Source organism: Calliphora vicina, chromosome 2 (assembly GCF_958450345.1).
Source record: "Calliphora vicina chromosome 2, idCalVici1.1, whole genome shotgun sequence".
Lineage (NCBI taxonomy): Eukaryota > Metazoa > Arthropoda > Insecta > Diptera > Calliphoridae > Calliphora > Calliphora vicina.
In genome coordinates, this window is record NC_088781.1 from 45,735,168 (window position 1) to 45,758,501 (window position 23,334).

General features: G+C 30.5%; 1 protein-coding gene across 1 annotated transcript in view; it reads right to left on the minus strand.

The window, feature by feature from the left end:
- Nos (Nitric oxide synthase) overlaps positions 1-23,334 on the minus strand; it is a 173,529-nt gene that overhangs the window by 856 nt on the left and 149,339 nt on the right. The window contains exons 13-16 of the mRNA XM_065501668.1: positions 10,964-11,128; positions 7,134-8,451; positions 6,126-6,250; positions 365-431 (exon numbers count right to left, since the gene is read on the minus strand). Coding sequence (XP_065357740.1) covers positions 365-431; positions 6,126-6,250; positions 7,134-8,451; positions 10,964-11,128 — 1,675 coding nt within the window. The remainder of the gene's footprint in view (positions 1-364; positions 432-6,125; positions 6,251-7,133; positions 8,452-10,963; positions 11,129-23,334) is intronic.

A 23,334-nucleotide genomic window follows, 5' to 3' on the forward strand; every position in this document is an offset into this window, starting at 1 on the left:
TTTTGAGATTAAAATATTTCCATATCTCAAAGTATTCAAAGTAAATTTTCAAATTCATCTCGTATTTTTGAACTGCAAGCCACCACACATCACATATGCATGCATGTAGCATAATCATCTATCTTTTTAGCAAGAAAAAGAAATACGAAATATAATAAATTTTCACTTTTTATATCCTTTTTTTGTTCGAACAAAAAACTGGAGCATTCAACCCCAAACATTAGCTCTACTATCATACACATCTTCATTATTGTAACACATAACTTTTACTTTATTGTTGAAACAACAATAAAACTATTACAATAAAAATCTAAAAAAATAAAGAAGAAAAACTAAAACATCCTTTAAAATCAAGCATACTTACACGTAATGTCAGTAAAAATGTCTCAACTTCCGCTTCTGTTTTTTGTTCTTTTCCGGCAATGCACTTCCTATAAAATGGCGCACAAACACACACACGCAACAACCGTAGACAACCAAAACAAACCAGTAACATGACAATGAACGTTAGCAGCAGCACCAACAATCACAACAGCATTGGTAACATCATCGTCATCATTTTATGTAAAGGCAACATTCCATACAGCCGCAAAATATATCAGCAAAGAAGAGAAGCAAAAGAAAAATTTAAATTCAAGGGTGAGTAAGAAATATGAAATATGTTTTTTTATATTAACACATATGCACATAAAGTAATATGACTAATCTTTAGTAATATTTATTAAATACAGTGTGACAAATAGTTTAGTTTTTATAAATTTTCCATAGAAAATTTTCTCCATTCGAGGCAACATTTGCCTCGCAAATTTGTCCTATTCAAGGCAACATTTTCTATAGAAAATTTGTCCTATTCTAGGCAACATTTTCTATAGAAAATTTGTCCTATTCTAGGCAACATTTTCTATAGAAAATTTGTCCTATTCTAGGCAACATTTTCTATAGAAAATTTGTCCTATTCTAGGCAACATTTTCTACAGAAAATTTGTCCTATTCAAGACAATATTTTCTATAGAAAATTTGTCCTATTCAAGACAATATTTTCTATAGAAAATTTGTCCTATTCTAGGCAACATTTTCTACAGAAAATTTGTCCTATTCAAGACAATATTTTCTATAGAAAATTTGTCCTATTCAAGACAATATTTTCTATAGAAAATTTGTCCTATTCAAGACAATATTTTCTATAGAAAATTTGTCCTATTCAAGACAATATTTTCTATAGAAAATTTGTCCTATTCAAGACAATATTTTCTATAGAAAATTTGTCCTATTCAAGACAATATTTTCTATAGAAAATTTGTCCTATTCAAGACAATATTTTCTATAGAAAATTTGTCCTATTCAAGACAATATTTTCTATAGAAAATTTGTCCTATTCAAGACAATATTTTCTATAGAAAATTTGTCCTATTCAAGACAATATTTTCTATAGAAAATTTGTCCTATTCAAGACAATATTTTCTATAGAAAATTTGTCCTATTCAAGACAATATTTTCTATAGAAAATTTGTCCTATTCAAGACAATATTTTCTATAGAAAATTTGTCCTATTCAAGACAATATTTTCTATAGAAAATTTGTCCTATTCAAGACAATATTTTCTATAGAAAATTTGTCCTATTCAAGACAATATTTTCTATAGAAAATTTGTCCTATTCAAGACAATATTTTCTATAGAAAATTTGTCCTATTCAAGACAATATTTTCTATAGAAAATTTGTCCTATTCAAGACAATATTTTCTATAGAAAATTTGTCCTATTCAAGACAATATTTTCTATAGAAAATTTGTCCTATTTAAGACAATATTTTCTATAGAAAATTTGTCCTATTCAAGACAATATTTTCTATAGAAAATTTGTCCTTTTCAAGACAATATTTTCTATAGAAAATTTGTCCTTTTCAAGACAATATTTTCTATAGAAAATTTGTCCTTTTCAAGACAATATTTTCTATAGAAAATTTGTCCTTTTCAAGACAATATTTTCTATAGAAAATTTGTCCTTTTCAAGACAATATTTTCTATAGAAAATTTGTCCTTTTCAAGACAATATTTTCTATAGAAAATTTGTCCTTTTCAAGACAATATTTTCTATAGAAAATTTGTCCTTTTCAAGACAATATTTTCTATAGAAAATTTGTCCTTTTCAAGACAATATTTTCTATAGAAAATTTGTCCTTTTCAAGACAATATTTTCTATAGAAAATTTGTCCTTTTCAAGACAATATTTTCTATAGAAAATTTGTCCTTTTCAAGACAATATTTTCTATAGAAAATTTGTCCTTTTCAAGACAATATTTTCTATAGAAAATTTGTCCTTTTCAAGACAATATTTTCTATAGAAAATTTGTCCTTTTCAAGACAATATTTTCTATAGAAAATTAGTCATATTCAAGGCAATATTTTCTTGTCTCATTTATGGCAAGATAGAAAATTTGTTTGATTCAAGCAAATATTTATTTTTCAGGACAGTATTTTCTCTAGGGATTTTGATAGTTTCATTGAAATATTTGCTCTAGCTAATTTGTTCGCTTAAGCACAGTATTTTTACTATAAAATTTGTTCGCTTCTGGAACATTTTTCCTTTTCAGAGCACTATTTTTACTACGAAAATTGTACGTTTCAGAGCAATATTTTATATAGAAAATTTGTGCGTTTCTGATAAAAGTTTTCCTATTCAAGATAACATTTTCATTATGAAATTTTTCGGTTTGAAGACAACATTTTCTATAGGAAATTTTTTTTAGTGGGCAATATTTTCTAAAGGAAATTTGTCAGCTCAACATTTGCTATAGAAAATTTGTTCTTTTCTTGTAGAAAATTTATTTATTGGAACTTTGTCCGTTTCAGAAAAATATTTTCACTAGGAAATTGGTCCGATTTAGGGTAACATCATTTGCTTTAAGAAATTTGTGAATTTAAGGGCAGCCTTTAGCTTTAGGAAATTTGTACACTTTAGTCCGAAACAAACTTTAGCTTTTGTGGAGAAACAATTTATTATTTTTTTAATACATTGCGTGGATTATTGGAGTGAGGCAATAAATTGTGTGTGAATATTTAAATTATAGAATTGTATGTTAATATCGGTCTTTTACTATTTTCTTATATTTAAGTTGAACAAGTAAATTGTCATTAAATTTGTTATTAAATATTCGCATGGATTCCCATATTCTATTATTTTCTTATGTGAACACAATTAAGTAAATTGGTTTTTATAAAGACATTTTCTTAAACCATAACAATTCAAATAAATACTTTAATAAACTAGATTTTATTAAACTGAAAAAGAAAATACATTCATTAGTTTTCTTAATACATACAAATTTCATCAAAGGTGTATTTATCAAAATTACTATAAAATATTAGTATTATAAACCTTCAATAATATGAATGTCTTTGTAATTTTACAGGTTTGTTTGTTCCTTGGATCAGGAAGGGATAAAATGGGGAAATATCCATATAATTGGTACCTTTAGTTCTTAAACAATGAAGCCTAAATGGCTAATTCAATTTTATTGATATTTGGAGCATAGATGAATCCTTACTTGGATCGAAACTTGGACCACAAAGCGGATCTATTGTTACCTTTTGTTCTTAAACAATTATTTTTATTCTTAAATAAAATATAATGAATCCCCATGCAACGCCGGGTACTAAAAAGCTAGTAAATTTATAAATTTATTACATGTAATGAATCATCTTAATATATCTATCAATTTTAATTAAAGAAAGTAATAAAATACTTATAAGCATATTATGTAAATTGTTTTAATAAACATATTAAATTCTATTTAACATCTTCTGCATAGCTTTCTTGAGCCTTTATTAAAATTCTAAATGTCCTTAAATATTGTATTTCTGTAGGCATATCTCAACTATCATTTACAAATCATAATTTTGTGCACCAGTTGGCTTAAATTGTTTTCTCAAAACCAACACTTTGTTTAATTTCTTCTCATTTAAAATTGTGGTTAACAAATCAATTTTACTGTTAACATAAACTTACAGTTTATTACAAATGTAAATTTTATTATTTATATATTGTAATACTCCTCCTAAATTACTAATCATAAAATACAATACAAATTCTCTTTGGCTTCCTCTTTGCCATCAGCTCAAGAAGAATTATTTATAATAAAATACCACAATACAATTTCCTCAATAATCTACTTGATTCTGTATGTATAAATACGTTACAAATACGAAACATTTTGTAGATAAATCTAAATTGTAATTTTCTAGTTTTTCTTTACATCTATATTTACCATAGAAATTCAACAAGAATGAAAAGAAAAACAGACCATAGAAAGGACAGACGCATGAAAAGATTTTCTAACAACAAAACTTGATAAAAACCAATTGGTTACAATAATTCTATGGCATGTAAAACATATTGTTTTACAAACTATAAAAACTCAATAAACTAAAGGATTTCCTATTCAATAAATAAGATTTTATGACTGTAAAAGTAATGTGACCAACAGTGTTTAACAGGTTTTTTTTATTTTAATATTTTCTATAGAAAAGTTGTTCAGACTGTGACAACATTTTCTATAGAAAATTTGTTCAGACTGTGACAACATTTTCTATAGAAAATTTGTTCAGACTGTGACAACATTTTCTATAGAAAATTTGTTCAGACTGTGACAACATTTTCTATAGAAAATTTGTTCAGACTGTGACAACATTTTCTATAGAAAATTTGTTCAGACTGTGACAACATTTTCTATAGAAAATTTGTTCAGACTGTGCCAACATTTTCTATAGAAAATTTGTTCAGACTGTGACAACATTTTCTATAGAAAATTTGTTCAGACTGTGACAACATTTTCTATAGAAAATTTGTTCAGAAACATTTTCTATAGAAAATTTGTTCAGACTGTGACAACATTTTCTATAGAAGAGTTGTTCAGACTGTGACAACATTTTCTATAGAAAAGTTGTTCAGACTGTGACAACATTTTCTATAGAAAAGTTGTTCAGACTGTGACAACATTTTTTATAGAAAAGTTGTTCAGACTGTGACAACATTTTTTATAGAAAAGTTGTTCAGACTGTGACAACATTTTTTATAGAAAAGTTGTTCAGACTGTGACAACATTTTCTATAGAAAAGTTGTTCAGACTGTGACAACATTTTCTATAGAAAAGTTGTTCAGACTGTGACAACATTTTCTATAGAAAAAGTTGTTCAGACTGTGACAACATTTTCTATAGAAAAAGTTGTTCAGACTGTGACAACATTTTCTATAGAAAAGTTGTTCAGACTGTGACAACATTTTCTATAGAAAAGTTGTTCAGACTGTGACAACATTTTCTATAGAAAAGTTGTTCAGACTGTGACAACATTTTCTATAGAAAAGTTGTTCAGACTGTGACAACATTTTCTATAGAAAAGTTGTTCAGACTGTGACAACATTTTCTATAGAAAAGTTGTTCAGACTGTGACAACATTTTCTATAGAAAAGTTGTTCAGACTGTGACAACATTTTCTATAGAAAAGTTGTTCAGACTGTGACAACATTTTCTATAGAAAAGTTGTTCAGACTGTGACAACATTTTCTATAGAAAAGTTGTTCAGACTGTGACAACATTTTCTATAGAAAAGTGGTTCAGACTGTGACAACATTTTCTATAGAAAAGTGGTTCAGACTGTGACAACATTTTCTATAGAAAAGTGGTTCAGACTGTGACAACATTTTCTATAGAAAATTTGTTCAGACTGTGACAACATTTTCTAAAGAAAATTTGTTCAGACTGTGACAACATTTTCTAAAGAAAAGTTTCGTGAACATCTTTCTATCCTGATAGTTGGTCATCTTACCATTTTTCTCTTCGAAATAAATACATTTTCACTTTCTGCAAAAACCTTTTCCTATTAAACAATCAATATCTGTCGTTATTCACACAGGACCAAGAACAGTCAGACACACAGACAGTCAACGTTTATATGATTATGTTAATAATATTGATGATTATGGCATGTACATGGACATGTCCCTTATTACATTATCACACAATACAATAACAAATTCACAGGATATAAGTTGAGCACATTTATATTTGTCTGACTAACTATTTCTCCTTATAAGTTTGATGAATGAAATATTGAAAATAACAACTTACCTTATAGTTTGATAGACGTGTTCCGCCATTGTGACATCGCCACACACATAAATGTGACCACGTTCTTCAACAATCAAATTGTACAATGAATCGAATTCTTGCTCAATCAAATCTTGGACATAAGTCTAAGAGAGATTTGTTGTTCATTCATCACACAAATAAGAGTAGCAGCAGCAGCAACAGCAATGACGACAACAACAAAGAGCCACAGAGACAACAGAAGGATACGGTTGTAAACATGACAAGTTAATGATGAGGGGGAGGTAAGGTTGTGATAAGATGACGATGATGATGACAAGTGTTGTCATTTTCGAAAGACAGTGGTAGAAAGAAAATCCCCAGCAACCATTTGATGACCATTCAAGCATTCCATTTCCATCAATGAGACGACAATCATTAAAGTTGTTAGTTAGAGTTGATCAAGGAGCAGAACAATCCAAATAGTAATAGAAACAAATGCAATCGGAAATAAATACAGAAACGAGAAAGAAAGAAAAATAGTTAAGGGAGGAAATTTTATTTATTGACCAGTTTAAATAGTTTATGCTTGTAGCAGTTTGTATCAATGAAGAAATGTTTGTCCATGTGTTAGTTATGAACAACTATTTTACTATACGTTTCCGTTTCCAGACAAAGAACGAAAAACTTTATTGCAAATATGCTTTTGTGTTTGTGTAGTTATTTGTGCTGGTTGGTTTGGTATAGAAATTTATCATTTCTATTTTCTTTTTTTGTCATGTGTATTATAAATATCTAGCACTAGTAGATTTTGTGGTGTAAAGCTACCAAGGATAATACAAGAGAGATTGTCCAAGATTTAAGGACTTCAATAAGGATTTACAATAATATTGAAATATCTAAATAACATGAAATATTAATACTCTATTTATTTATCTATCTATCTCTTTATTTGTTTTACAATATTTCTGCTTGAATGTGCGCAACATAACATTTAAGATAAATATTATTAAACTAAATGATTTTTATAAACTTAAGATCTTCACTTACCTTTGGTATATTCGGCTCTCTCGATAAAGCCAAAAATACCCTATCCAATATTTGTTCCTTAACCAAACGTTCCTTCTCATCTGCATACAAGTCTACATTGCTATTGCGGCAACCGAAGAATAGCCATACCTTGGGTAATTGACAAGCGCTATGCATTTCACGCATCATTTCGAATTCCTGCCAAAACGAACGGAACGGAGCAATGCCAGTGCCAGGACCTATCAAAACTATGGGTTTTGAAGTGTCCGTAGGTAGGTGAAAACTGGGAGCACTGCGCACAAATATAAACAAATCATCTTGAGCTTTAAGATCAGCCATATAATTGGAACAAACACCAAAACGTTCATCACCCACACCATCCTCACAGCGATACCGGACTATGGCCACAGTCAGGTGTATTTCATTGTTGACTTTGCGAGGTGAGGAGGATATCGAATAGAATCTCGATTGCAGCGGCATTAAGTTGGCCAGCACCAATGAAGCTGGCGGCTTGCAAGAGGGAAATTCTTCTAATACATCTAATAAATGAGGTAAACGCCAGTGGCGCCAATCTTCATAGGCCGACGAATCGTTGACCAGCAACTGTAGCCGTTCGGTATCCGTGTTGTCTTCACAAAAGCCCGCCAATAAAGTCAACATTTGCCTCGAGGGTGGCGTAGTGATATCGAAAAATCTTGTTAAAAGAGTTCTTAAACTTTCTGCCGGTATTTTGTCATGCGCTTCCCAACACTTGAAAATACCATTCGATGTTTGTTTCTCCTTTAACAATTGCAATTGTAAAACTTCGTCTGGCTCCTCGAAACCAGTCAAACGTTTCAGCAAACCGTCCACAATTTCCGGCCGATTGGCAGGAAATATGCCCACATGATCACCGGGCTCATAATCAATGCCGGGTGCTGTTATTTCCAATAAAATTGTGGTCTTTTCATCACTAGCCATGCTGGTAAGATTAAGGGGTTGTGTTTTGATTTGACAGCATGTAACTTTCTTATTGTGATATTTGGAGAGTACTTGTTCCAGTGATCCCTTGCCCTTAGAGGGCACCAAACGTACGGTGTTGACAGTTAACGAATCGTTTTGTAAAGCCATTGATGCATCGGAAAGACTTTCTTCAGGATCCAAACAGAATGTTTCACAGGCCACCTTAAAGACTTCGGGTGCCCATTTACGAAATGATTGCTCTTGACCGCACATTTCATCGCCATATGAAATCTTCAGCAGACGTTCTCCGCCAAGCTCGCCCAAAATATTGTCGATATATTGCCCAAAAGCACAGAAATTTGGATAAGCCGAAGAACCGAGAGCGAAGACAGCGAATCTGGAATGACACAAAGAAGGCAAATTATTTTCATGAATATAGACAATTGTGGTAAACATTTTCTATAGAAAAGTAGCTGAGTTTGAGGCAACATTTTCCATAGCTCAGACTGAGACAAGCTTTTCTATAGAAAAGTGAGACAAGCTTTTCTATAGAAAAGTGAGACAAGCTTTTCTATAGAAAAGTGAGACAAGCTTTTCTATAGAAAAGTGAGACAAGCTTTTCTATAGAAAAGTGAGATAAGCTTTTCTATAGAAAAGTGAGACAAGCTTTTCTATAGAAAAGTGAGACAAGCTTTTCTATAGAAAAGTGAGACAAGCTTTTTTATAGAAAAGTTGCTCAGACTTAGACAAGCTTTTCTATAGAAAAGTTGCTCAGACTGAGACAAGCTTTTTTATAGAAAAGTTGCTCAGACTGAGACAAGCTTTTCTATAGAAAAGTTGCTCAGACTGAGACAAGCTCTTCTATAGAAAAGTTGCTCAGACTGAGACAAGCTCTTCTATAGAAAAGTTGCTCAGACTGAGACAAGCTTTTCTATAGAAAAGTTGCTCAGACTGAGACAAGCTTTTCTATAGAAAAGTTGCTCAGACTGAGACAAGCTTTTCTATAGAAAAGTTGCTCAGACTGAGACAAGCTTTTCTATAGAAAAGTTGCTCAGACTGAGACAAGCTTTTCTATAGAAAAGTTGCTCAGACTGAGACAAGCTTTTCTATAGAAAAGTTGCTCAGACTGAGACAAGCTTTTCTATAGAAAAGTTGCTCAGACTGAGACAAGCTTTTCTATAGAAAAGTTGCTCAGACTGAGACAAGCTTTTCTATAGAAAAGTTGCTCAGACTGAGACAAGCTTTTCTATAGAAAAGTTGCTCAGACTGAGACAAGCTTTTCTATAGAAAAGTTGCTCAGACTGAGACAAGCTTTTCTATAGAAAAGTTGCTCAGACTGAGACAAGCTTTTCTATAGAAAAGTTGCTCAGACTGAGACAAGCTTTTCTATAGAAAAGTTGCTCAGACTGAGACAAGCTTTTCTATAGAAAAGTTGCTCAGACTGAGACAAGCTTTTCTATAGAAAAGTTGCTCAGACTGAGACAAGCTTTTCTATAGAAAAGTAGCTCAGACTGAGACAAGCTTTTCTATAGAAAAGTTGCTCAGACTGAGACAAGCTTTTCTATAGAAAAGTTGCTCAGACTGAGACAAGCTTTTCTATAGAAAAGTTGCTCAGACTGAGACAAGCTTTTCTATAGAAAAGTTGCTCAGACTGAGACAAGCTTTTCTATAGAAAAGTTGCTCAGACTGAGACAAGCTTTTCTATAGAAAAGTAGCTCAGACTGAGACAAGCTTTTCTATAGAAAAGTTGCTCAGACTGAGACAAGCTTTTCTATAGAAAAGTTGCTCAGACTGATACAAGCTTTTCTATAGAAAAGTTGCTCAGACTGAGACAAGCTTTTCTATAGAAAAGTTGCTCAGACTGAGACAAGCTTTTCTATAGAAAAGTTGCTCAGACTGAGACAAGCTTTTCTATAGAAAAGTTGCTCAGACTGAGACAAGCTTTTCTATAGAAAAGTTGCTCAGACTGAGACAAGCTTTTTTATAGAAAAGTTGCTCAGACTGAGACAAGCTTTTCTATAGAAAAGTTGCTCAGACTGAGACAAGCTTTTCTATAGAAAAGTTGCTCAGACTGAGACAAGCTTTTCTATAGAAAAGTTGCTCAGACTGAGACAAGCTTTTCTATAGAAAAGTTGCTCAGACTGAGACAAGCTTTTCTATAGAAAAGTTGCTCAGACTGAGACAAGCTTTTCTATAGAAAAGTTGCTCAGACTGAGACAAGCTTTTCTATAGAAAAGTTGCTCAGACTGAGACAAGCTTTTCTATAGAAAAGTTGCTCAGACTGAGACAAGCTTTTCTATAGAAAAGTTGCTCAGACTGAGACAAGCTTTTCTATAGAAAAGTTGCTCAGACTGAGACAACATTTTCTATAGAAAAGTTGCTCAGACTGAGACAAGCTTTTCCATGGAAAAGTTGCTCAGACTTAGACAAGCTTTTCCATGGAAAAGTTGCTCAGACTTAGACAACTTTTTCCATAGAAAATTGCTCAGACTGAGACAACATTTTCCATAGAAAAGTTGCTGAGGCTGAGACAACATTTTCCATAGAAAAGTTGCTCAGGCTGAGACAACATTTTCCATAGAAAGTTGCCCAGACTGAGACAACATTTTCCATAGAAAAGTTGCTGAGACTTAGATAACATTTTCCATAGAAAAGTTGCTCAGACTTAGACAAGCTTTTCCATGGAAAAGTTGCTCAGACTGAGACAAGCTTTTCCATGGAAAAGTTGCTCAGACTGAGACAACCTTTTTCATAGAAATGTTGCTCAGACTGTTCAACATTTTCTATAAAAATGTTTCTCAGCCAGTGGCAGCACGTACTATATAATGTTGGCTGAATTATTATTTTTATCCTTTAAAATATTCCTTAAATTTATTTTCATTTCATTTAAGTTTTTCTTCTCTACCCACCTCACATTCGATAGTGGTCCAAAATTCTCCTCCGTAAATGTATCCGATGTGGAGCCTCTCAACGAATCCCATCTATCGATTTTCTTTACTTGTTGCAAGGGTAATTTAATAAAATCTTGCCTTGAGCTTGCTTTCATAAATGATTTCGATGATGTTACAGCCATACTGAAAAAAAATGGAGATGAAAATAACAAAATTCAAGTAAAAACCGGAAATGAAAGAAATACGATACAGGAAATAATAAAAATTGTTTAAGTAAACAAGAGGAATCTTTACAAATGAAAATAATATTTATAAAAAATAATAAAAATGAATTGATATATACACCAGACAATAAACAATCTAAACTACTGAAAAAATACTGAAATGTAACAGTGGTAGCTAGTATTATTTAGCTAAATAGTTAAATATTTTAAATTCAAAAAAATGTCCTGCTAAACATTTATTTACTTTATTTGAATGATTGTTATGTTTGTAGTTTTTTTTTAATATTTTTTTGTATTTATTGTTGTAAATCTCATGACAGTATGTTACGGAGACACACAAAGCGCAAGTGACACATATTGGACACATGCAATACAAAGGATTAGTTACATTTACTATATTTAGACTGTATGAATGAACTCGTATGTAGAGGACAACTAACAATGACAGATTTTTGTTGTTATTATTAGGTATTATGTTTTAATATTTTTTATCAAACACAATTTTTGTATATAAAAAAATAAAAGTTTTTAATCTAAAGCAAATAAATATAATGGGATTAAATAATATTTATGTGAAAATATGTATTTTGCTATAAATATTTAGAAAAAAACTTTTGCAGTAACTTTCGTTAATAGTTTCAGCAAAGTAAAGAGTAACCCAAATTATAAACCTGATTATTTAAATTATATCACAAAAGTTTTTTAAATAAGATATTTTTATTGACTGCGTTTTAAGAAAATACACAATATTTTTGGTTGTCCAATGTTGGTTTAGCTTTTTAAAGCCTTTGTTGTAAATGGAGTTCTTTTAAGCCCGATAGAACTAACAAAAGGATTAACACTCATACTGCAATCACTTTTTTTGTATTTATAGATAGATTGAGGCTTGAACAACGCTACCAAATTATCCAAATTTACTCTGAAAATCAGTCAGCGCAATTTAAAAGAAGTGTGTTCAGCGATGAGTCTCATTTTGGGTTTAACGAGTTTGTTAGTAATCAAAATTGACTCCATTACATCCAGAAAACATGCAACAGCGTTTAGGTGGAATTATCAGACATAATTTCTTCAAAAATTATGGCGGAGCTCGCGTTACAGTCAATAGAGATCGTTACCGCACCATGATCAATGATTTGTTGTTTGAAAATATGGATGGGATTGACATGTGGTTTCAACAAGATGGCGCTATGTGCCATGCGGCGACCGCAACCATCGTCTTATTGAAATCAAAATTTGGCGATAACTTGATTTCGAGAAATGAACCTGTCAAGTGGCCTTCAAGGTCTCACTGGTGTATGCTGATAAATCAGCAACAATTGACGCTTTGGAAGCCAACATTCTTCATGTTATTCGTAACATACGGTCAGCAATGCTCAAAAAAGTGGCCCAAAATTGGACGCTTCGTCAAGAACAGCCCATATGCCCGAAATCATTTTCAAATGTTAATGCCATGTATTGATCTTTCGAATTTTAAGTAATCGGGTTACAAAAAAACTCCTTATAACAGTGGAAGGAGCCCGGTCTTGTCACTCTCGTAGTTTTATGTCCCTTATCTACAAAAAAAAACTGTCCACTTTTTTTTAGTTGAGTACTTTTTTGAAATTCGAACATTTTGAGGGAGAAAACTGGTTAAAACTATATTTTGGTACTTTTTTATCCATATCTGAACCAATAAACATAGAAATTGATTTCAAATCGTATTCTTTACACCAAAGAAAAAACAAATATTAAGTTGGTACTTTTTGGAAATTCGAACCCTTAATAGGGTTTTTACACTAGCGCACATCTAACATCTACCATCAATTTGCAAAGATGTTAACATCTTCCCATAAGAATTGCACAGCGCTGAGTGCCAACATCTTTCTAAATCTTTAAAAAATTTTCCTATCTCATTTCGTTCCACCTAACATCTTTCGATTATTTTAGTGTCACCACTAATAAAATGGCATTTATATTAAGAAAAAAATGTAAACAAATATAATATAATAATGAGGGGACATTTTATTTGTTTGAAATTTGCTTGTGAAATTATTTTCTTATTTAATTTGATAGTATAAAAAAGAAAACCAGTCTCAATTCATTTTGTTTTCATAAAAACAATATGATTTTTAATATTTTTGCAATTTTACTGATGGTAGATGTTAGATGTTGCAAGTGTGAACAAATCTTTCAAGTTCTCAACATCTTCCATACGTTTTGCCAAAATGTACGTAAGTGTAATAACCCTATAAGGGATAAAAATTGTATTTAGTTTTGGTACTATTTTCATAAAATATGTATGTTTTTCTATAAATTGTCATAGACATATTCATATCCTATTATGATGCTAAAATTTATTTGAATAAAAAGTACCAAAAAAAGGGGAAAAACGGAAAAATGCATTTTATCCAAAAATATTAAGCAAATTTTGATAAAATATTAAACATTGGTTCCTCAAGTCATACTAAAATAACTAACAGGTTGTTGTTTGTAATTCGAGTGCGATGGTATAGATTAGGCCAACTGCGGGTAAATAGTTTGGTACTTTTTTAAAACATATGTTTTTCTTGAGCACATGAATACTGGCTTGAATCGTTTGAGACATATCTGTATCACAAAAAAATTCACCTAAAGGAATGTTTTGATAGTTCAAATTTCCTAATGGTACTTTTCTAATATTTTAAATTATTTAATTTATAGATATTAAAGTTAGCTGATATGCTTCTGAGTGAAGTAAGAATTAAGCGAACAAGTGGTATTTTTTCGTTCAGCTAAAGGTACTTTTAAATTTTATATAATTAGACACATATACACAGATCCTAAATGATTTTTCCTTCTTCTAATAGTGTCTTTTGAATTTTCTTTAATAATGATTCTTGGAACTCAATTATAAGCACACACGAAGTGGGAATGCAAAAATATGTGGATTAAATTCTGCGTATTATATTTGTCATTAGTACCTTTTGAATTTTTTATATTGAGAAACCGAGAAACATGAAATTGGATGAATATAATTCTAAGTGGAAACTGAAAATATATGTGATCACAGATTGTTATCCATTTTCCATTTGGACCACTATTTACCGACTTATTGCTAGGTTTATGTTTCTGTTTATTTTCATTTTACAGCGTTTAGGCAGCGAAGGTACCGGGTTAGCTAGTTTGATATAATGTATCTATAGCATTGGTCTCCAGCAGTACGTCCGAGGGCACGGTCTAGTGAGAGTTCTTTATACATGTGAAAAAATGAACATGAGTTATTTTACAAGTGTTGCCAGTGAAGGATATTTTCATAAGAAATTTGATTCAGTGTACACTAGGGTATTCATTCGACTAATGATCGTTCGATTAATCGAATAATTTCTTACGAATAATTATTCGAACAATTTAAAAATTGCCATTTTCGAATAACGAATAATTCGAACAATTTTATGTAGAATAATCGAATAAAACGAATAAATTAAAAGAAGGGATATTTGTGGGTCCTCAAATAAAACAAATTTTGGTTGATACCAAATTTGAGTGTCTATTAACAGATGTTGAAAATGCAGCATGGAATTCTTTTGAACTTGCTGTTCAAGAATTTTTGGGGAATAAGAAAAGTCAAAATTACAGAGATATTGTTGCGAATTTATTTCATAATTTTGAACTGATGGATGTAAATATATCAATCAAAATTCACTTTTTACATTCTCATGTGGATTTTTTCCCGGAAAACCTAGGACACATGAGTGACGAACATGGAGAGCGTTTCCATCAAGATTTGAAGTTTTTCGAGAGGAATTATCAAGGTTTTTGGGATCAGAATATGCTAGGAGACTACTGTTGAAGTGTCGTGAGGGAGACAAATGAAAATAATTATAAAAAGAGGACTAAACACTTCATTCTTCATTTTTTTGTCCTAATTTAATGTACATTTTTATATGTTTCGTTTTTAATAAATATCTCAAAAGTTTGACGTCCAGGATTTTTTTAATATTTTTTCCGAAATTGGAAGACCTAAATACACAAATCCCCTTATGTGTCAATTCATGAGCAAAAACCATGTAAGCTAGTGTAATTAATAATGACTCACAAAAATTGTATTGTTTCTTAAATTCGACAAATAACTAAAGACAAAGGGACTTTCGATCACTGTAGATGAGTGTTCCGATAGATCCTTCTATAAATATATAAATATTACTGCAAGAAGTTACAATTCCTAAACAAATCTTTAACAATTTTTAACTTAGGATTAAAATATTTGTTATTTAGCTGGGGAAATATTAGAAGAATCGCAATTAATAATCAAAATATTAACTTAAATTAAAGTGGAGTTGAATGTGATGGATAATGTGATTTTGAAATGGTCGTCGAAAGTGATATTGTGGATGATATTTATAATGATTACATTTAAATAGATGAAGGCCATGATCTTAAAATATATGTATATAAGTGGTGTTATTAACCGTGGTGCAAAATTTTTAATAAATCGAATGATAAATACAAATATTGCAAACTAACGTTTTGTTACAAGAAAAGCATGGAGTTCGTTTTATACATGATTTTGAACATCGTTGAACATCTTTGTCTAACATGGTAATAAACTTTTTGCGTATTTATAAATGCGTCAATCATCCACTGCCTGACTTCAAATTAGCCTCGTTCACTGACAATGATATCAAACTTTGGACAGATTCCCTTTATTGTGTAATTCCCCAAGACCACTTTATTAAGCAAAGATTCGGTAACGTTGATAGAGCTTGATGTATAATACAATTTGTTATAAATAATTTAGAAATAGTGAATAATTAATTTACCAAAGAATTAGTTACTCAATTTAAAACCCGAATTGATGAACGACATAAAAAAAATTCTTAAACGTATTAAGAATTTTTATTGTATTTGAATTGAGGATTATGTCCAACTAGCTCAAATTTTGTAAAGCATAACTCCAAAACGGAAACTAAACGGTTTGCTATTGTTTTGTAGATTGTTCGGAAGTTAATCTGATCAGAATATTTCTGTCGAAAATTTAATGATGGACTTTGTTTTCGAATATTTTTAACATTATCAATACTTGAATTGTTAACTTTAACGTTATTTTTTGTTTTTCTTTAACAATAAAATATTAAAAAACCGACATCAAAACATCATTATTTACTTTTTTAAAAAAATTTTAATTATTCGAATAATTCGATTAATTTGAAACGTGTGATGGAATTATTCGAACAAGTTCAAATCTTTTATTCGAATTATTCGTTTTATTCGAATAAGAGAAAAATCGAATAAAATCGTAACACTAGAATACAAAGCAAATCTATTGTTGCCAGAGTTTGGTTAACAAAGATCTATAGCCATTAAAGTTTCTCTCAAAATACAAATCAGTGATCGAAATGATTAATTGAATATTTTCTTAAAATATTTATGATTTACGTTTATTTACTTATTCTATTGTTTTCTATTCAAATCGCAATTTTCATAAAAAGTGGACTTGGCACATTTTCTCACTAAACTAACTAATATTTTAAAGCAGATTATGAATAATTTACGTATGATTAATATTTTTAATGAAGTAATAATTAATAACACTCATGCGTCTGGTGAACGTAAAACATCTGTGTTTGCTGTTCTAGATTAAATGTCAACATTTATTATTTATTTTTAAATTATAGTTTTATATTTCTAAAGGTTTATTTAAATATATCGTTATAAATATCACCTTTAAATCTAGGTCTAGGTCACTTTCTTATACAATTTAATGTATTTTTTTCTAATGTAAAATTTTTCATTTCTTTTGTTATGTGCAACAAGCGTTAGCAAAAAAAATCTGTAAATAAGCTTTTCTGTTGCTATTTAAAAATCACACAATTTAAACACTACAACATAATTAAGAGTGTTGTATTAATACTCAACACCTGCCTGGGCGAAAGCAACAATAGTCATGACGATGAGGATGATAATGATGCTGCAGCATCATAGTGTTGCACATTTTAGCTTATAGCTATTTTTGTACAATTGTTGTTCACAGAAACGTACATAAGTATTACGCCTTTTACGTTTTGTATTGTGTTGCTATTTTTTTTTTCGTTTCATTCACTATTTTTCACTTCCTTTTGCACCCCTTTATGTTGGTCTGTTGCTATTTAGTGGACTACTACAGGCATAGAGCTGTTGTAGCAGTTGTAGCAGTGTACTGGTGTTTAGTTCAAATAATTCGAATAAGAGACACTTAAAACATTTAAGTGTCTGTTTTTGCTAAGGGTTGAGTTGAGTTAAACTAGAAAACGCTCTTACTATGAAAATTACTATATAAGGAGTGAGATCGAAAAATTCTTAACACACGTTTTTCATTACATTTTTTAACCCAAGTATTATTTGAATTTTTTTTTGATCAAGTTACCTTTGAAAAACATGTCAGTTATTATGTGTAATGTCAATTATATTAATTTTTTTGTTAATCTGATTAAAATGAGTGACCAGAAAAAAGTGCGTACTGAAATTATTAAATATTTTCAACAAAACCCAACTTGGTCTTACAAAAAGTTGGCCAAGCATACAAAGGTCTGCCGTCAAACTGTTTCCAATGTTATTAAACAGTACCGGGAGAACTTGTCAGTTGATAGAAAACCTGGTTCAGGTAGAAGGAATGGTCCACATGATGTTTCTAAAGCCAAAAAAATAGAACGCATTTTCAAAAGAGCTCCCAACACATCCGGTAGGAAAGCAGCCCGGTTAGCTCAGTGCTCGGACTATTTGGTACGAAAAGTTAAAGCTAATGCAGGTTTAAAAACATACAAGGCTCAAAAAGTTCCTGACAGGAACGCTACTAAAAATTTAGAGGCCAAAAACAGAGCACGGAAATTGAAGTCAAGTTTTATAAAAAAATATTCTTGCTGCATAATGGATGACGAAACGTATGTTCTGGCAGATTTTTCGCAACTTCCAGGTCAAAAATTTTATATTGCTGATGCTCGAGGGAATGTTGAAGAAAAGTTTAGGACCCAAAAGCAGACAAAATTTCCCAGAAAGTTCTTGGTATGGCAAGCAATATGCAGTTGCGGCAAAAGAAGCCACTCATTTGTTACAACGGGCTCTATAAATACCGAAATTTACATCAAGGAATGTTTACAAAAAAGGCTGCTTCCATTCATAAGACTTCATAATGTGTCCACTTATTTTTGGCCTGACTTGGCATCCTGTCACTATGGCAAACAAGCCCTTGAGTGGTACAAGAACAATAATGTGGTATTTGTACCAAGAGAGGCAAATCCTCCAAACTGCCCGGAGCTAAGGCCAGTGGAGAGATATTGGGCTCTTGTTAAAAGAGAATTGAAGAGTACAAAAAAGGTGTCCAAAAGTGTGGTAGATTTTAAACGGAGATGGACTACATGTTCGAGCAAAGTGACAGAAAGCACTATAAAAACGTTAATGGAAGGGTTTCCGAAAAAGGTTCAAAATTTCATCACTAGTGATTAAAACTATAAAAATAATTTTTTTTGTAAATTGTAATAATAATTTCAATCAAATAAAAAAAAAATTAAAGCTGTAAGTTTAGTGGTTTCTTTTTTATAAACATATATGTATGTTAAGAATTTTTCGATCTCACTCCTTATATATAAAGAAACAAAATGGATTTTTGTGGAGTTTTAGTTTTTTATGTGGCCATTTATTTCTTGGATCTCAGTCCTTATTTGTATAGTATATAGTATATGTAGATATCGTTACCTAAAATGCAAAATAACGTATCATCACTTTTCATAAGTTTACAGGAGCACCAAAAAACGAAATCAAATCTGGATTACAATGAAACTGGAAATATATTTCTTAAAAAATCATTTATAAAGTATACCTTATGTAATGTGTCTTACGTTATTTTGTTTTCAGAAACTAAAATAACGTATCTTCAATATAGTTTTGTTTGAAAAAATTAAAACACAATTTTTAAATAAAAGCTGTTATTTATATTGTTAAGAAATTGCATTATCAATTTAACGGTATGTAATGGCTGCATGCAACATTCATCATGTTTATAAACATTTCCACAATTAACAAGCTGTTATTAACATTGTTTATAAGTATGACAACATTAACTGTGAGGCAGCTTTAAAAGCTCTAGGTGATCATTGTGGAAATATAGCATTTTAGTTTGTTCGTTAGATTATTCATGAGACTTCTAGAAGATGGCTCTGTGTATATAAAGTAACAGCGAGTTGTGAGTGAGTCAGTATATGGTAGGCGCTGTTAGAATTAACATGAACTTTTGTATAAATTATAAAGTGTGTGCAATAAATGAGGGTGACTATTTAAATTTAAATAAATAAATAGTAACTAGCTACAATTTTTAAACTACTCATAGCTTTTATTTGCAACTAAAAGAATACGGTTTATTTAAGGGAAGTTAACCATCCGTTTTAAAAGGTAAAAACGTAACAATATTAATTACTAATAACTACTTATTTGAATTGAAACATTAAAAAACAAAATATTTAAATTTATTTTAACAACTTAGAGAGCTAAAGTTATTCGACTGTGCTGAATCTTATATAACCTTCACCAAACAATACTTGAAGATAAAGTTTGAAAATATTTATTTTTTTTTTAAATTATATGGTAAAAGAATTTTATGAAAAAAAAAAATAGTTGGCGAAAACTCGGATTAAAAAAAATATTTTTCCCGGTTTTGATTCAATCATGTAGCTCCGAATTACTAGGGCGGTATATACTTCGCACAGTGGTATAAAAAAATAGATCAAAATAAATCTGTAACTTCTAGACGCTTAGCCCGATTTCAATGAAAGTTAGTCCCTAATTGATTTGCCTAGAAAAATTATAAGATAGACAGGTTTTTTTTTAAAGACAAACGAAGCGTTTTGCTTGTCTGCAGATATACCCACAGTTTCTTGCAGGAATCGAACCCGCAACCCACAGATTGATAGTCCAGCACTCTATCGTCTAGTCTACTTTTGACAATAAAATGATTCATGGAATACTTTTTTGAAAAATATGACAAAAAAAAAGCTTTTACTGAGTTTTTGAAAATTTTTATTTATGAATATTTTTTAATGAAATTTTACAGTTATATAGACTTTTCTATTGAAAATGAAAAAATAAAAACCAGTTTTTAAATTTATAATCAGGAATCCCGAAATTCCCAAAAAAAAGTGATTAAAAATCCCAAAAATGGTATTTTTTTAGTTTTTTGGCTATAATATCCATACCAGGGTCGAGGTTATCGCAACCCTTTACAATATAATTAAGAACATATTTGGTCATCTAAAGTGGGTTACTATATTTTGATATCGACAATGCGATTTGAGAATTTTTGCCATAAAATTTAATTTTACATAAAAAATATTCGTTTTTTCGATGGACCTGTTCCCCTCGGTTTCAAAAATTTGCAAATTCTTTTTCATTTGAAATATTTGATGTAATATTATCTCTTCAGAAAATATAAATTCCTTATACATCTTCTTAGAAATTTTTTCCTGAAAAGATTAAAATTTTTTTTTTTTGGTTTTTCACGGTTATAAGTCATTTTTGGAACCATGTCTTTTTTAAAAATTTTACCTCTAGCAATAAATGGGGCAAGAACAGGCAGATGGAAAGTTTTGCATAATGTAAATGAATAATCAAAGAACGTTCGCAAATGCAGTTAATTTGTGCATCACTGCCGCAGTTATGCCAAGTTTTGTTGCTGATGCGTGATCAGCTGTTGCAGATGCTTTGCTACTGAATATATGCGCAACAACGAATAGATGGACAGACGGACATGACTATATCAACTCCGCTATCTATATCGTTCAAGAATATATATAATTTATGGGGTCAATTACAAACGCAATGACAAACTATATATATGACAAACTATATATATACCCTTGCCATTCATGACATAACATAAGTTATTTTGCACTTGATGATACGTTATTTTGAATTTTGGCTATAACTTCGATATTTTTGATAGTAGAAGTTTCCAGTTTTGTACACATGTGTAATATTTATGATGTAGTAAATCAAAATATAAAAAATTACTTTCGAATTTTCTGATGATACGTTATTTTGCATTTTAGGTAACGATATATATATGTATGGACTTGTATCTTTATGTCTACCTCTCTGCTTTCTGCACTCTATAGCTGTAATTATTTTTACGCTTGAACTAAATAAGTAGATTGTTTTCAACTGTTTTGATGTTGTTCTGCGTATTTATCCGTATGTATCTGGGTATAAGTATAGCGGTAGTTTGTGTTTGTTTAAATACTATTTTAACCACAACTGCACAAACTCTTACAAAACTATTGCTCTTTAACAGTGCGCGCTATTAGTGTTTTATTTTCAGTTAAATCTTAAATAACATTTGTTTAGTTCTTTGTTTGTTTGGTTGTATGGCATGGCTGTGTGTATTAGGGTGACCTTAATTTTGATCAATGCTCTCAAGACCTAAAATTTGAGCATAATCGGATAACTTTCGGAGGTAACACATTTTATTTAAAGTTTTTTTTAAAAAAAAAAAGTTTAGGGTCATTAAATACTAAACAATTTAGTATTTTGAATCTATATCAAAGCAAGAATTTAAACAAATCGTCTTCATTTCATGTACACTAATACCCCGGTTTGCGTCGCTTCGTTCTGCGTCGGTTTCGAAATTGCGTCTTATAAAATTTCTGTGATTTCGAAGTTGCGTCGATTTTGTTCCAGTTTGCATTGCATGGCTTCGAAGTTGCGTCGTTAGTGCTTCGATTTGCATCGTTTTTGTTTCAGTGTGCGTCGCATGGCTTCGAAGTTGCGTCGTTAGTACTTCGATTTGCGTCGTTAATATGAAAATGTTTGTATTGAAAAATCAATTTTTTCAACAAAAATTATGAATCTAGGAACCAATTAAATGAAAATCAATACAAATCTATGTAAAATCGTGCTTCGTTTTGCGTCGTTTCGGTTTGCGTCGCGTTTCTCCAGGCCCAATTACCGACGCAAACTGGGGTATTAGTGTATAGTTTTAATGTTTTTCCTATTTTTTCAATATTATTAAAGAAATTACAAAATTTTTAAATTTTAAAAGCATATTTTTCGATTTTTACTGCACGTTTTATGCCCATAAAACACTGGTTATTATATTTTGTTGCAACTTTTAACACTTCGTTCTTAGATGACGGAGAACAATTAAACCTTGGGAAAATTCCATTGTAAGGGCCACCCTAGTATGTGTGCCTGTGTAGGTATTAGTATTTAAACTTTCTTTCTTAAGTTGCTTTTAATTACACTCTTGAGTGGTTTAAACAAAAGGCGGGAAGAGAGCACTTATGTTTTCAACTATTTTTAGAACAGAAATTTACGTCAAACTAAATAAGTACTATTTAAATATACAAAAATACAATTTTCACCAGGTTTTCTTACACACCTATATAATACAAAATATACATAAGTATTTTGTTATAGGCCATTCAAATTTTAAATAGCGCATAAATGTAGGCAATAGTTTTTTTATTTTGCCATTTAACCAAATACAGTAAAATTCAATAAAAGTTGGATAGGTATTTATGATTTTTATTTTGATTTTTTTTTAGGTAAGTAATCCAATTTGTAAGTAAACGTGCTAAATCCACTTTTTATGAAAATTGAGATTTTAATATAAAGCGTTAGAATAAGCGAGGTACAAAAGGTACTTTTTGGCACATTTAAAATTTTTGGCAAAATGAGATTTATTTATTTCGAGCCCTTAAAAAACTACATGAACCTGAAAATGGTAACAAGTTTCTTACATATCAATAGATACATCTAACTGCCATAAGTCATCACATTAATTAAATGTTAAGGTTGTTTGATATAAAACCATTTTAATATCGGAAAAAGAAACTTTTGTTAAAAAATAAAGAACAACATGTTTTTTTTAAACGATAATATTTTAAATTAATGTTTTTAATCCTGATCTAATATATAAACAAATTACACTAGTTTTTTTTATACTAGTTTTGTACATTTTGTTAAGCACACATTTTTTAGAACCCAGAAAAATTAAAAAACTTGATTGTTTCTAGAAGATTTCAACCCAAATCTTGTAAAAATACCAAAAAACCAATTTTGTTCTGCGGCTTCTCAAGTAAGAATATTATATTCGGCTGGCCCGAAATGCACAGAGTCTCAGAACTAATTTGTTCAAAATTTTCAGGATTACCGCATAATCAACATATTTATGACTACTCAAAG